Source organism: Hyla sarda, chromosome 1, assembly GCF_029499605.1.
Source record: "Hyla sarda isolate aHylSar1 chromosome 1, aHylSar1.hap1, whole genome shotgun sequence".
Taxonomy (NCBI): Eukaryota; Metazoa; Chordata; class Amphibia; order Anura; family Hylidae; genus Hyla; species Hyla sarda.
In genome coordinates, this window is record NC_079189.1 from 385,508,949 (window position 1) to 385,522,000 (window position 13,052).

A 13,052-nucleotide genomic window follows, 5' to 3' on the forward strand; every position below is an offset into this window, starting at 1 on the left:
TTTCACCGCGACGGTCCCGAACAGCCCGACTGAGCAGCCGGGTTAGTGTCACTTTCCCTTCAGACGCGGCGGTCAGCTTTGATCACCGCATCTGAAGGGTTAATACAGGGCATCACCGTGATCGGTGATGTCCTGTATTAGCCGCGGGTCCCGGCCGTTGATGGCCGCAGGGACCGCCGCGATAGGCGTGTATTCGCCGTATAAGATGCACCAACTTTCCCCCCCCCCAGTTTTGAGGAAGAAAATGTGCGTCTTATACGGCGAAAAATATGGCATGTATAAATATATATAAAATTTGAGTGTTGTATTTTGCTAAATATATATTTCATCTGCAGCGTCCGGATTCTAACTTTGTATTACACTTGTCCAGTTTATGATGTGTTGTCATTTTAAAGTAATTTAATAAAGCAATGTAATTTTTACTCAAGAAGTGGCTTGTTATGAACTCTGTTTCCTTTTGGTGTGTATAATTCTATGGTGGAGTTACCCACATAATGCTATTTGTGATCACGATAGACACCAAGTACATATGACGATGTTGTATAATAGGAGGTGTCAAGTTGGATTCACATGTATACTAGAGAAATCAAGCAGACTGAGAATAAAAATAATAACTTTATTCTGAACCTGTGTGAGAACTTTCCACAAAGCATATCACGATACAGAAATACAGTATTAACCAAGAGGTTTTAAAATGTTTGCGACTTAAAATTTTCTATACATATGAAAATAAAATATTGCCTTTTAGTAAAAGTGCTGCAATAAGTTAAAAATGACTAAAGTAACATCTACAGACATAATGTAATTGTATTAGAGTTACAGTATAAGTATTATACTAATGGTAAAAAGCAGAAGCCTCACAATAGGACAGGAAGACTGTGCGGGTCCCTTGGACTGCACTATTCGGATATCTTCTGTATATTCATTTGCATCTGTGTAGGAAAACAAAAAAGAAAAATCATCTTATTCTCGGTCCAGTCTCAGCCCATTCAATTACATGGAAGTCTCTAGGGAAAGTAGGAATGGCAGGAATAAAGACATCATATGGAGAAACACAGGGCAGGGGCTATTTGCATAGGCCAGAAATCCTAGGTAGAGAATAATGAGATGTGTGATCGGTAATGTGCCACAATGCAGCCAACAATGAGCAATTGCAAATAGAGAATAAATCCTTCCTGCAATGTAAACAAAGAGTTTGGATTTTTTTCCAAGACATTTGCAGGAGACTTGGGCCCTTTATGGGAGGTAAAAAGGTGTTAAATGTCTGCTGCGGGTTTCTCCAGCTCCCTTTGTAGTCATAAAGGACTTTTGATAAGACAACAAGTGCCTTGTCATTTTCCTGCTATGAAGAGGGCATAAAATGCATGACAGCAGTAATTGCCTCCATATGCTCCTATTTTCTCACATAATCTAGTTTATCTGTCCATCTTAACCTGATCCGCTAGGTGACAAATGGAATTCCAGACAACTCATTGCTGTCTGACATTTTATTGCTTGCAAAATTCAGGAGTAGGATGAGCCTGTCAGAGGTTGTCCAATTTTACCGTATTATTACAGTTTGTTGAGCTTACTCTTTCTACCCACTTTCTATAACAGTGTTTCCCAACCAGGGTGCCTCCAGCTGTTGGCAAACTACAACTTCTAGCATGCTCAACCAGCCTTTGGTTAAGAAACACTGTTCTATACATACAGCAATTGTAATTCTATTAACCATGTCCACTAAGACACACAAATATAGACACAAATATAAATGCCCTTGAGATGTCCTTCACTGGTAAGAAAGTAACAGTTCTTTCACAATTTTCCCTAACTCACTATTTGGCACAAGTAGTAACTATTGATCACAGCTATAAAAGTCCAAGCTCTGCTAGATTCCTGAATGGAAAGTCTACTTAGTAAGTCTGGGTTGACAAATGTCCGGCATCCAGCATAGGTGAACTCAGCCTGAAACTCGAAGCAACTGATGCCATGACTGATAACAACGTGCATGTGTAGCATCCAGCGTCCATTGTTTCTTCACCCCCGGACAGGGGTGGCAGAGTTAGCAATAGAAAAACAAAAAAAAAATTGTAATTTCTTCTGAAAATAGCACCACCCCTGTTATCAGATTGTGTGTGGTATTACAACTTGACTCCATTCGCTTCAATGGTACTGAGCTGCAATACCACATACAACATGAGAACAAATGTGTTTTTTTTTACTGTATTTCTAATCCTAGATAACCTTTTAACCTTTCATTAATATAGGCTCTAATTTACAACTGTACCTCTTTCAGCAGCCTCCATCACAAGATCCCAGTAAATTTGATGGAAACAATAATGTGGCTTACAATGAGGCTAGTTAGGCTATGATCACATGGCAGAAAGGTGCCACAGAGAATTAGTACCAGACGCCCCTGGAGCCAGACTGGCTACAAAAGAACATACCAGTTTTACATGGTGCTGTTTAGACAACTGTTGGGTTGTTTACAGAAATACTATTTGGGCGCTAAATTGTATATTCATTTTTTCATGGTATCCATGTAATGGGCACTAGATAATACATCAATCTTTCCGATAGAAATTACAGAACAGGGCATCACACAACTTGGGCACTCTCATTAAAATAATATTTGCTATCGGAAAATCTTTCTAATATACTTTGTTTAAAAAAAATGAAGTTTTCTATGTTTCGTGTTTAATAAAGCCGCCACTAGGTGTCTCCCTACATGTCCAGAGCATATTTCCCTTCATCTTTTGCACAGACTTTGGACTCCTGCTGGCCTGGTAGAAGTCCAAACACAGAAAATGCAGTCTGTAGTGCTGAGGGGGTGTGTCCAGCCTTATCCAATCATAGCTCCTCTCTCACTTAACTGCTGTTTGCTGTTGGTTGCAGAGTAAGGGAGGACGTTCTCCCCTGTATGGCTTCAGATGATGTCACGCCTGCTGGGTAACACCCCTTCCCAGTCTGTGAACCTGAACGTGAGGCTGAGCAGAAACTACAGAGCAATATCAAGGTAGTAAACTAAAAAAATAATAATAATAATAATAATAATAATAAGGCAGGGGGTGGTTTATCATGATGGGGCAGTGAACTGGGAAGATTATAAAATTTATCAAGTTAATGGGAGGTACTATTTAAAGCTAGCCACAACATGGTCAGTTAAAGTCTGATGGCATTGCCCATACAAAAACATGCCAGACTAAGCTGACATTTTAGGGTCTTTATTAAAGAAAAAAACACAGTGAATTTGCGCATAGTGGCACGTGATCAGCTGAATTTTTCTTATTCATGCCAGGAAACGGTCATTAATTAAAGCAAAAGTCCACTTAGGCTACTAGTATTTTTGGCACACTGACAGTCAAAGATGTCCTGAATTTATCAAATTGCCTGCACATATTAATAAATTTGGGGAATCTTACACCCATGTATTTTAAGATGAAAGGGAACCTGTTATCATGTGTCCTGAACCACGTGTCATCAGGTGGTCCCTGGTGGTTTCTCAGTCCCTGGTGGTTCCCCAGATCTATCAATCAAAGATGATGGGGCAGACAGGAGCCGTCAGGCGGGCATGTAACCCCCCCTCCTAGTAAACTACTTATCTTGTACTAATTTTATAGCCTTCTAAATTTGCTCAGCTCAAAGTTCTGAAGCTGTAAATGCAGCTCTGGACTAGAACACAGGGTGTAACTCCATATCAGTAGGGCTGGGCGGTATGACCAAAAATGCATATCATGGTATTTTTGCAAGTTATGGTGGTTCCACGGTATTTAAAGGTATCCCCCCCCCCCCAAGAAACTAATCATATATGAACCCCAGGCGCTGCTATATTTCTCTAAACCCCCCCCCCCCTCTCCTCCAGGCCACGGTGCTTTAAATGAATGAAATGCAGGCCACGGCACTTTAAATTAATGAAATGCGTGCCGCAACGCTTTAAATTAATGAAATGCGAGCCGCGACGCTTTAAATTAATGAAATGCGAGCCGCGACGCTTTAAATTAATGAAATGGAATGGAAACTATTAAAAGGAAAACTGTCAGATATTTTTTCCTGCACTATCCTGATGGTTATTGCGGGAGACGCTGATTCCAATGAGCCCTACCTTACCTGGATCCGCCCGGCCGTTCGCCCGCAATTGTGGTTTTATTCTCTGTGTATATCTTTCTGTAACTGGCACGGGCGGGGCTTCTGTAGCTTACTGGCACTGATGTCAGCGCCACTTATGAATATTCATCCCCTCTCCCTCCAGCTCTCCCTCTCTTCGTCACTCCTAACTGGAGGGAGGGGGGGATGAATATTCATAAGCGGCGCTGACATCAGTTTCAGTTAGCTGCAGAAGCCTCGCCCGTGCCAGTTACAGCAAGATATACACATAGAATAAAAGTTTTCCTTTCATTTGCGAGCCGGAAGCTGTCACCTCCCCCTGCAAGCGCTAAAAGCCAGGCTTTTAGCGCTTGCACGGGGAGGTGACAGCTTGTCGGCGGCCCGCAAGTCATTCATTTAAAGGGCCTTGGCCGCAAGTCATTCATTTAAAGCGTCGGTGGCCCACAACTTAATCATTTAAAGTGCCGCCGCAACTCATCTGCAGGTGATAATTCATTCATTCGAGGGGGGTGGGGCCCGACCGGCATTGTGGTATGGGAAAAAATCATATCATGCAGGGGAAAAAATTTCGGTATTCAGTATCAACCAGTATACCACCCAGCCCTACATATCAGTACAAAAATGTATGTAAAATCTGTATCTGTAAATTGGCAATTAAAAACTAACATACACACAGAAATAAGGGGGCAATTAACGTTTTAGAGGACATGTCAAAGACAAAATTGCTGCCCTTTCTTATAATATTTTTTTTCCCCATTAATAAGTTACATGTTAATCTACATATCGGTGCACGTCTGTGTCTATATGGTAATCAGGTCATTTACAGATTCATTGCATTAATACGGAGCGTGAGAGGAGATACATTTACTTTTTGTTGGCTGCTCTTGTAAACCATGCATGTATGTTTTGCCTGTTTGTGTTGCTTATCAAAGGCTGACATGCTCCCTCTGAACACACTTTGGATTGCTTGGATTTTCGAAAATGGCAAAACAGAAGGCAATCATTTTGTGTTAAGCAGAAGAGATTGCCGGAGGCACAATTTAATTCTAACAGCTTATTGCTACAGCTTCCCAAGAAACGTGCACTGATTTGTACACTTTGTTATTTTTATGTGTATATAAATGGCCGCACTGTAAAGAATGCTTTTGTTACACTGAATCTATTACAACCCGGAGAGCCAATCATTTTCCATTGATTAGAACTGTAAGCTTCTATAGTTAGACTTACCACAGTCCCCAGATGGAAAGCAGTACATAACTCCGTAAACGCATCTGCATAAAGCACACTTTCTGGGCAGCCAGTGACCATGAGCTACAGAACCACAATGCCTTCATGAAAGAAATAGAGCAGACAAAGATCAATTCAGTCTTCAGAAAGATAAAAATAATGCATTGTGTAGGTTTTGCTTGCATAACACGTACCTGTTTCGAAAATCAAACTCACAATGTCTTCCAGTGAAATGCTTAGGGCAAGCACAGAAGCTGCCTAGCATGCAGGTCCCTCCGTTCTTACAGCAGTGCTTGTCCAGTGTACTGGCTGAAAATAAATTATGTAGATTATGCAAATATCCCTGACAAATGTGCATGTTGGTGGGCCAACAATAAGAAAGCCTTAAATGTCATCTTCTGGTGCCCAAGGAGGTAATTATATAGGAAATCTCATCAGCTTCTTGAGTCATTTATACAATTTCTAATTTATTTTGGGAACTTTTTACCAGATTAAATACTAATATCTAGAGGATTCAAGGGGTATGCCAGAATTTGATAACTTATCCAATATGTTGTGATTGCTTATTAAACCTCACAGTTTATACCATACATTACTAATAGGGTTACCAAGGCTTTACAATTTGATCCTGTGAATAGGCCATCAAGCCATTAATATGAGATCGACAACTCCTAGCACCCTCGCTGATCAGATATTTCAAGGTGTGTTAGGACAACGTTGCAGTACTTTCCACACTGCTACTAATAGTAGGGTGGCTGCAGATATGAGTAAACATAGTGAGGCTGCAGCAGCCCCTTGAAATAGCTGATTAGAGGGGGCAACAAGAGTCTATCCCCTGCACATCTTGTATTGATGGTCTATCAGTTTAAAATCCTGGATAATCCCCTAAAGATATAATAAAAAAAAAAAAAAAACTAACTTTGTTGTATCCTAAACAGTCGAGGCAAGCTGAACATAACTCTCAGGCATTGCAATAGATGACCCTCTTGACCTAATATTATTTTCAAATAGTTTTAAAAGGTGTTATCCAGGTTTTAACAACTTGTCATTATTGTGCCTGTGATGGCAAGCTACTTCCATTACAAGTGTGGGATAGAGGTGATTTCATGGTCACCCCACCTCAGCATTCCTCCGGTCTGTATATGACTGTTGTCTCGAGCCTTTCCCAGTATACTGTTCGACCAAAGACAACAGCTGATCACAGGGGGCTTGGCTTCTTGTTTTCCCCGAGAAGCCCAACCCTTGATGACATGTGAGGTCCAGCTGTACGTGCCGACGGTCTGATGTTCACTGCATTCCCCGCTGTCACGTGATCTCATCAGTCTGCAGAAAGCCGGGGATGCATTGAACATTGGAGCTGCGGCACAAACAGCTGGACCGCACACGTCAGAGGGCTTGCTTGTCAGGGAAGACAAGAAGAAGCCAAGCCCCCTGTGATCAGCTGTTATCTCTGGCTGAACAGGATCCTAGGAATGGCTCTAGACAACAGTCATACACAGACCGGAGGAATGCTGAACCTGTGGTGCCATAAAAGTCACAAAAATAAAATAATTTTTGAATAATAAAAAAGGGGTCCATCCACCCCACACATGTAAGACAAGTAAATGTACTTAAGACATAACTTGACATCACATGCATGATGGTGAAAAAGTGTTAAAACCTAGATAACCCCTTTAATGAGTGAGATTTTAGATCAAAGTGTGTTTATGGTAAGAGACTTGGCACAGCACGTAATAATAAAGTACCCTCACCTGGAAGATTTCACCTGTGGGGTACGAGTTATCACAGTATGGAGCCATGTTTCACACAATTGTTTTTAGAAGCATAACAATAAAATACAAATGGCATACAGTGATACAACGTGACTTACTTTTTGCAAGCCCAATAAATGGAATCTTTTCTCCGGTGCTTTTGTGCTTTCGAATCCCAGTGTGGTTAATGTTTCTCACAGGCTTCTCTAAATTGGTTTCTAATGATAATGTAGGCCTAGCAGACTGCATTGTTCCATTCTGAAATGCTGGTACTAGGGGAATGAAAAAATAAAATAAAAAGTTATTAAATGTGGGTTTTTTAAAGGCAGTAACAATATAGAAAGCACAACAATAAATCCCTGTCAGAGAAGTAACAACGTGATTGATACAGATAACGTGTCAAATCATGTCTAGAAGACAAAATATTATGCAAAGCAATGATATTTCCATCTTTTTGCTTATAATTTTACACTCTCTATTAGAGATGAGCGAATTTTCCCCAAAAATTTGTTTTGGTCCGAATTTATTTGCGGCAAATCACTATTAAAAATGGCATATGGAGTGTGCTGTTTCAGTGAAATAATACTGTTATTCAGTATGACAGGCAGATTACAGACATCGCTATTATATAGTCACTGGTACTGCCTTCTTCGCAAAGAAATTACGGCTTGGCACTCTCCACCTCGGCTCGGCACAAGCCATCAGTTTTCTGAAAGGTGCAGAGTCCACCACTTGAAAAGGGAGGGACTGCAGCACCAGCAACATGCACAGGAGCACATTAAGCTTCTGCACCGTTGAATGAGTGGGCGCATACTGTTGTCTCTTGGACATGGCTTCGCCGATGGATTGTTGGCGGAATGACTGACTAAAAGTAGGAGGAGCAGGGGCATCTGGAGCGACAGAAGGAGGGTATGACACACAGCTCCCTTTGGCTGAGGTGGTGGAGCCTTGGCTGGCTGAAAAAGGGAGCGGCGTGCCACTGGGTGATGCAGCAGGCTGGACCACTACATCGGAGCCACGGTTCTCCCAGGCCGCTTTATGTGGCGCAACATATGTTGACGCAGGGCCGTGGTGCCAACATTGGGACCCTGGCCACGCTTCACCTTCTGCCGACACATCTTGCGGATGCTTGATTAAAAACTGCCACACCACCGAGTAACTGATTTTCCCACCAATAGTCCGCACTAATTGACTGCTACTGCTGTAGTCTCCAGGAACCCCTGGATGGTAGGCTGCTGCGAACCAGGTGGTCTCCCCCGGGCACGTTTGGCTCCAGAATTTCCACTTCTGCCACCACGCTGACTACCAACCATGCTACCACCTTTCTTGCTCAGCTGATGGCTCACGGGCAACCTGCTACCCTCTTCTCCTGATGAAGCCCCTTCTGCACCCGGCTCCCAATTGCGATCAGCTTCATTATCATCGAGTTGTGTCTGCACTTCAATGATGTCCTCCTCAGGTTCCTCAACAGTGTCTGCTTCAGGACCCTGAACGCTGGCAACACCGCCTCCCACGTCACTCTTCTCATCACTACTTGCCTGCCTAGCGGAGGAAGCGGCAGATGTCTCCTCCACTTCTTGGCTGTGCAGTAGCTGCTGACTGTCCTTTATAGATTGTCCTCACTGAATAGTGGAGCGGAACCCACAGCATAACATACTTCTTTAGGGGAGAGAACAGCATAGGACAGAAGCATTGAGAGGACAGGGACTGCTCCCGGTCCATGCCAACTAAGGGTTGTGTCTGAGGGACTCACTGACTTTTGACTGGGGTATCAGATGTCACTTGTGATGAAGTGGATGACCGTGTTAACCAATCGATGACAGCAGATGGGTTGCTAGTTGAGAAACGACACTAGCTGATACTGGGAGCTCAGGCTGCTCGCTGTGATTCCTGCTGCCACTCACTCCTAGTCTGCTGCGACCTTTGCCTGATGAATTTAGGCCTCTGCCAGTCCTCTGTGCTTGTCATGGCACTTCTCTGCCTGACATATTAAATGCGTATGAGAGTAGTACAATACGCTTCACTGCGCTTAAAACAGTATTTGTCTAAAACACCAGCCGGTGATTACTTTTGCCTGGACTTTTACAGTGTCTAGGCCCTTGACAGATTGTAAGTAGTGTTGAGCGGCATCGGCCATATTCGAATTCGCGAATATATGGACGAATATTCGTCATATATTCGCTGTTCTTCACCCCTGGTCACCTCTCATCTAGATAGTTATTGAGCTAATGGTTTATTTAGGATGCATGTAAATATGATTGTATAAATGTCTATGAATAGTTAATTACCTGTATACAGCGTAGCAGGGCCTGCGGGTCACGTGATCAGGAAAACTCTATGGTTTTTGCTTTAGGACCTTTGGAGGTCCCTATGAGGTATTCTACCCATCACTCCTTGTAACGGTGAGTGACAGTTACTTGGACCAATCCAAAACGGCCCTGCCCCTGCCCCTGCCCATATAAGGGATCGGCGGCCATTGCTCTCTTTGCTCCTGCGCTCCTGACGAGGAAGGACCTGTACAGCCATGTCCCGCAGTGAGTTAGGCCCGAGCCTTGCGGCAACGGCTGATCGATTCTAAATTGAGAGTGTATCAATCCCTAAGCACTCTACATGATAACTGGACCTTATATATCCCCTAAATCCGGACGGATCTGCAATTATTACCCTAAATTCAGAGACTGTATCTAAAAGTCGAGGTCCGCAACAACTGTCAGTCATTGCACTATATAGAGACTGTATTCCTGAGACTGTTATTGTGCATTGGATGTACTGCAAGCCTTTCAGTAAAGTTTGTTCAAGTTCAAGTACCTTGTGGACCTTCAGTCATTTTGTATATGCACCTATCGTTACTGGGAAGGGCGGCGATAGGCCGGAGAATTACCTCAGCATACTAGCCCCTCAGCCTGGCATCACGAACTATAGGGTTAACATTAACCCCTCATTTACCTAAACAACACCCCAACTACCATACACCCCCCAAGGGCTATCACAATAACATTGAAAAAAAATGTTTATACCTGAGGGTACCATTGTGGCATCCCTAGATATCACAAGCCTGTATACATACATACTTCATGTGGAAAGTATACAGGCTACCTGTGAGACCATAAAAGGTAAATTTAAACCTACACAAGTGGATTTTTTTTGATTGATTTGCTCACATTGGTTTCGTCTAAGAACTACTTTTCCTTGAATGATCAATCTTACATACAAAATGTCGGCATCGCTATGGGCACCAACGTGACGCTGACTAATGCAAATATTTTATTGTAGTTGGTCTTGAGGAAAACCTGATGTTTCCCACCACTTCAGCCATGTGCTGGGGTGGTGGAGATATATTGACAACATCTTTTTTGCATGGTCTGGCACTCAAGACCAGCTACGGTATTTCCACCTCTATCTGAACACCATGAACCCCAATATTTCCTTTACTTTAACATCATCCAACCAGCATGTACAATTCATGGACACACTGGTGGAGATTGATGGGAACTGTCTTGCCACAAATTTGTATACAAAAGCTACCGATTGCAACTCCATGTTGCATTACAATAGTGGTCACTCTAAACCCACTCTGCGATCCTTTCCAGCAAGCCAGATGTTGAGTGTTAGGAGAATCATCAGTACTGCAAAGAATGTGGAACCAGCCCTAGACAGAATGTCCAAAAATTGTATCCAAAGGGGATACTCTACTAAACTAATTGCTAAATGTAAAACTCAAGACATGGCCACTAATAGCCAGGACGTGTTATACCCCATTAAAGAAAGGAGGAACTCACAACAAAGGGTGGCATTTGTCTCCACATACTCAGGATCCTCACAGAAAGTAGCCACAATTCTGAGGAAGTATTGGGGAATCCTAGGGAAGGAAAATCCCCAAGTACACGAGTTCCAAAATCCCCCACTTCCGGCATATATACGGCCCAGGAACCTAAAAGATCAGCTTGTGAAAGCTGATGTGTCCACCAAAAGAAACACACAGCAATTTCTCTCTGTCACTAATACTGGCTCCTATCCCTGTAGAGTGTGTGTAAATTGTAAATACATGGTAAAGGGCAAATATTTCAGCCATCTAGGTACAGGGGTGGAATATAAATTACAGTTTTACCGGACCTGTACAAGCAATTTTGGGAGATACATTTGGGAGATAATTTATGCAGGCGCGACAATCTGCGATTTTAAAACTCATATAAACAACCACCGTTACGCCATAAGAAAACAGACAGGACTTCCCGGTGCCCAAACATTTATTTGAGGCCGGTCACTGTGATAGGGACCTCAAATGTATGCTTGTGGACTATGTCCCCCCACTAAAAAGAGGGGGAGACAGAGTCAGCATCCTAAAAAGGAAGGAACTCAACTGGATCTTCAAACTGCAATCTCTTAGACCAGGAGGTCTCAATGTAGACTTCAGGGTAACCCACGATATTTGCAATGCCTGACATGCGTAGCTAGTAACTTTGCACGTTCTGTATAGGAGTTGTTTTTTGGAACCTATTTTTGTTTACATATCACTTATGCAATTTGTTTGTTTTTCTTCCAGAATCGGGTCAGGAAGGCAAGATGATCCTCCACCAGTGGAAATACAAGAAGACATATTGGGGGAGATTGATCATTACTTTTATTTTATTTATATTTACTTTTATTATTATTTTTCCTTTATTTGTATTCTTTAATACAACTATTTATTACATTATTTTTATCTCTGCCATTAATAGGGCTCTCTTGGCACCTTTGAACCCTGGGGCTTAAACTTATTATTACGTGCAGATAGCACATCTCTCCATATCAGGGGCCTGTGCCTGCCCTGAGTTATCAACTCCCTTTCCCAGGGATGAGATGACTAGGAGTGTTACACCTTAGCTCCGATCCCCAATGCCTGGGGAACAGCAAGCAGGTTTGGTACAATTGGCCCACTGGGAGTAAGTACTGTCACACATATTAATATACCTACATTGCCCGGGTTCCAGTGACAAATATGGCAGTATATACCTTCCAGGAGGATAGTGCGCATGCACTACATAGATGCGCACCAACAGACGTATTGCCCTTACACAATATGGCGCTGTACCTCTTCGGCTAAGCCGATGCGCATGCGCAAGCATGGCGTGGCACCATATGCCTGGACTGCCCTTACCTAATATGGCGTTTAACTGCACAGACCGCCTACGCTCCTGCGTGAAGATACTGCTCTACTTCCGGTAGTTACCGGAAGTCGCGGAATACCGGCGAGAACGAAGTTTCTAGTCTGTTTTTTCTTTATTCCTGTTTTATGTGCAATACTGGTCATGTCAGAGACACACCACAGATACCTATGGAGCACTGGGGACCTGCATCCTGACCCGATCTGGAGGTATTACACATGGGATTGCTGCACGAAGTTGTAATATTATATAATATATATGTATATTGTGCTTTGACACTTGTAGTTATGCTGACAGTGATGAGTCTCCTAACGTGTTGATTGTTTGATATATTGAGTACTGCTGCTGTAGCCTTATATCACTGTTTGTTTATATACGATAATGAAGTACACACCCACAGGATGTGATGTCCCTAACGGTACTATATTTAAACCTCTCACTTTGTAATTTGTGTTGCTTGATGATGGCCAAGTGGAGTTGGCCGAAACGTCGTCTGTAACATTTTTTGGTGATTCAATAAAAGCCCCCACTTTTTGAACACTATCCTGGAGCGCCGTCGTGTATCCACATACTGCATACAGAGGGGCCATTGATCAAAGCCTGACCACAGCATGCACCCATCTTCCATTTACTTCCAAGTGCTGCTCCACTTGCTTGGTATCTCTCAAATGTTAGCGCCATGAGATTTTGCCACCGGGTTGGACCTTAGTTACTCCTAGTGACAGATAGTGACAAATGCCCCAGGGTTCCCTCTGGAGGACATGGGCTCTGAGCAATGGCCCAGTTTGCTATGCCCTAACACCTTCCCTGCATGGGCCAGAAACCATGAAGAGTCAAAGAAAGGGAG

The 13,052-nt window shown here is 42.9% G+C and overlaps 1 protein-coding gene across 3 annotated transcripts in view; it reads right to left on the reverse strand.

Moving 5' to 3' along the window:
• Positions 1–628: 628 nt before the first annotated feature.
• The window catches only part of LOC130308055 (teratocarcinoma-derived growth factor-like), a 37,275-nt gene continuing 24,851 nt past the window's right edge, over positions 629–13,052 (reverse strand). For all 3 annotated transcript variants that reach the window (XM_056552219.1, XM_056552215.1, XM_056552214.1), the window contains exons 3-6: positions 7,181–7,333; positions 5,505–5,619; positions 5,311–5,411; positions 629–932 (exon numbers count right to left, since the gene is read on the reverse strand). In XM_056552219.1, the coding sequence (XP_056408194.1) occupies positions 817–932; positions 5,311–5,411; positions 5,505–5,619; positions 7,181–7,333 (485 nt within the window). In that variant the 3' untranslated portion in view covers positions 629–816. The remainder of the gene's footprint in view (positions 933–5,310; positions 5,412–5,504; positions 5,620–7,180; positions 7,334–13,052) is intronic.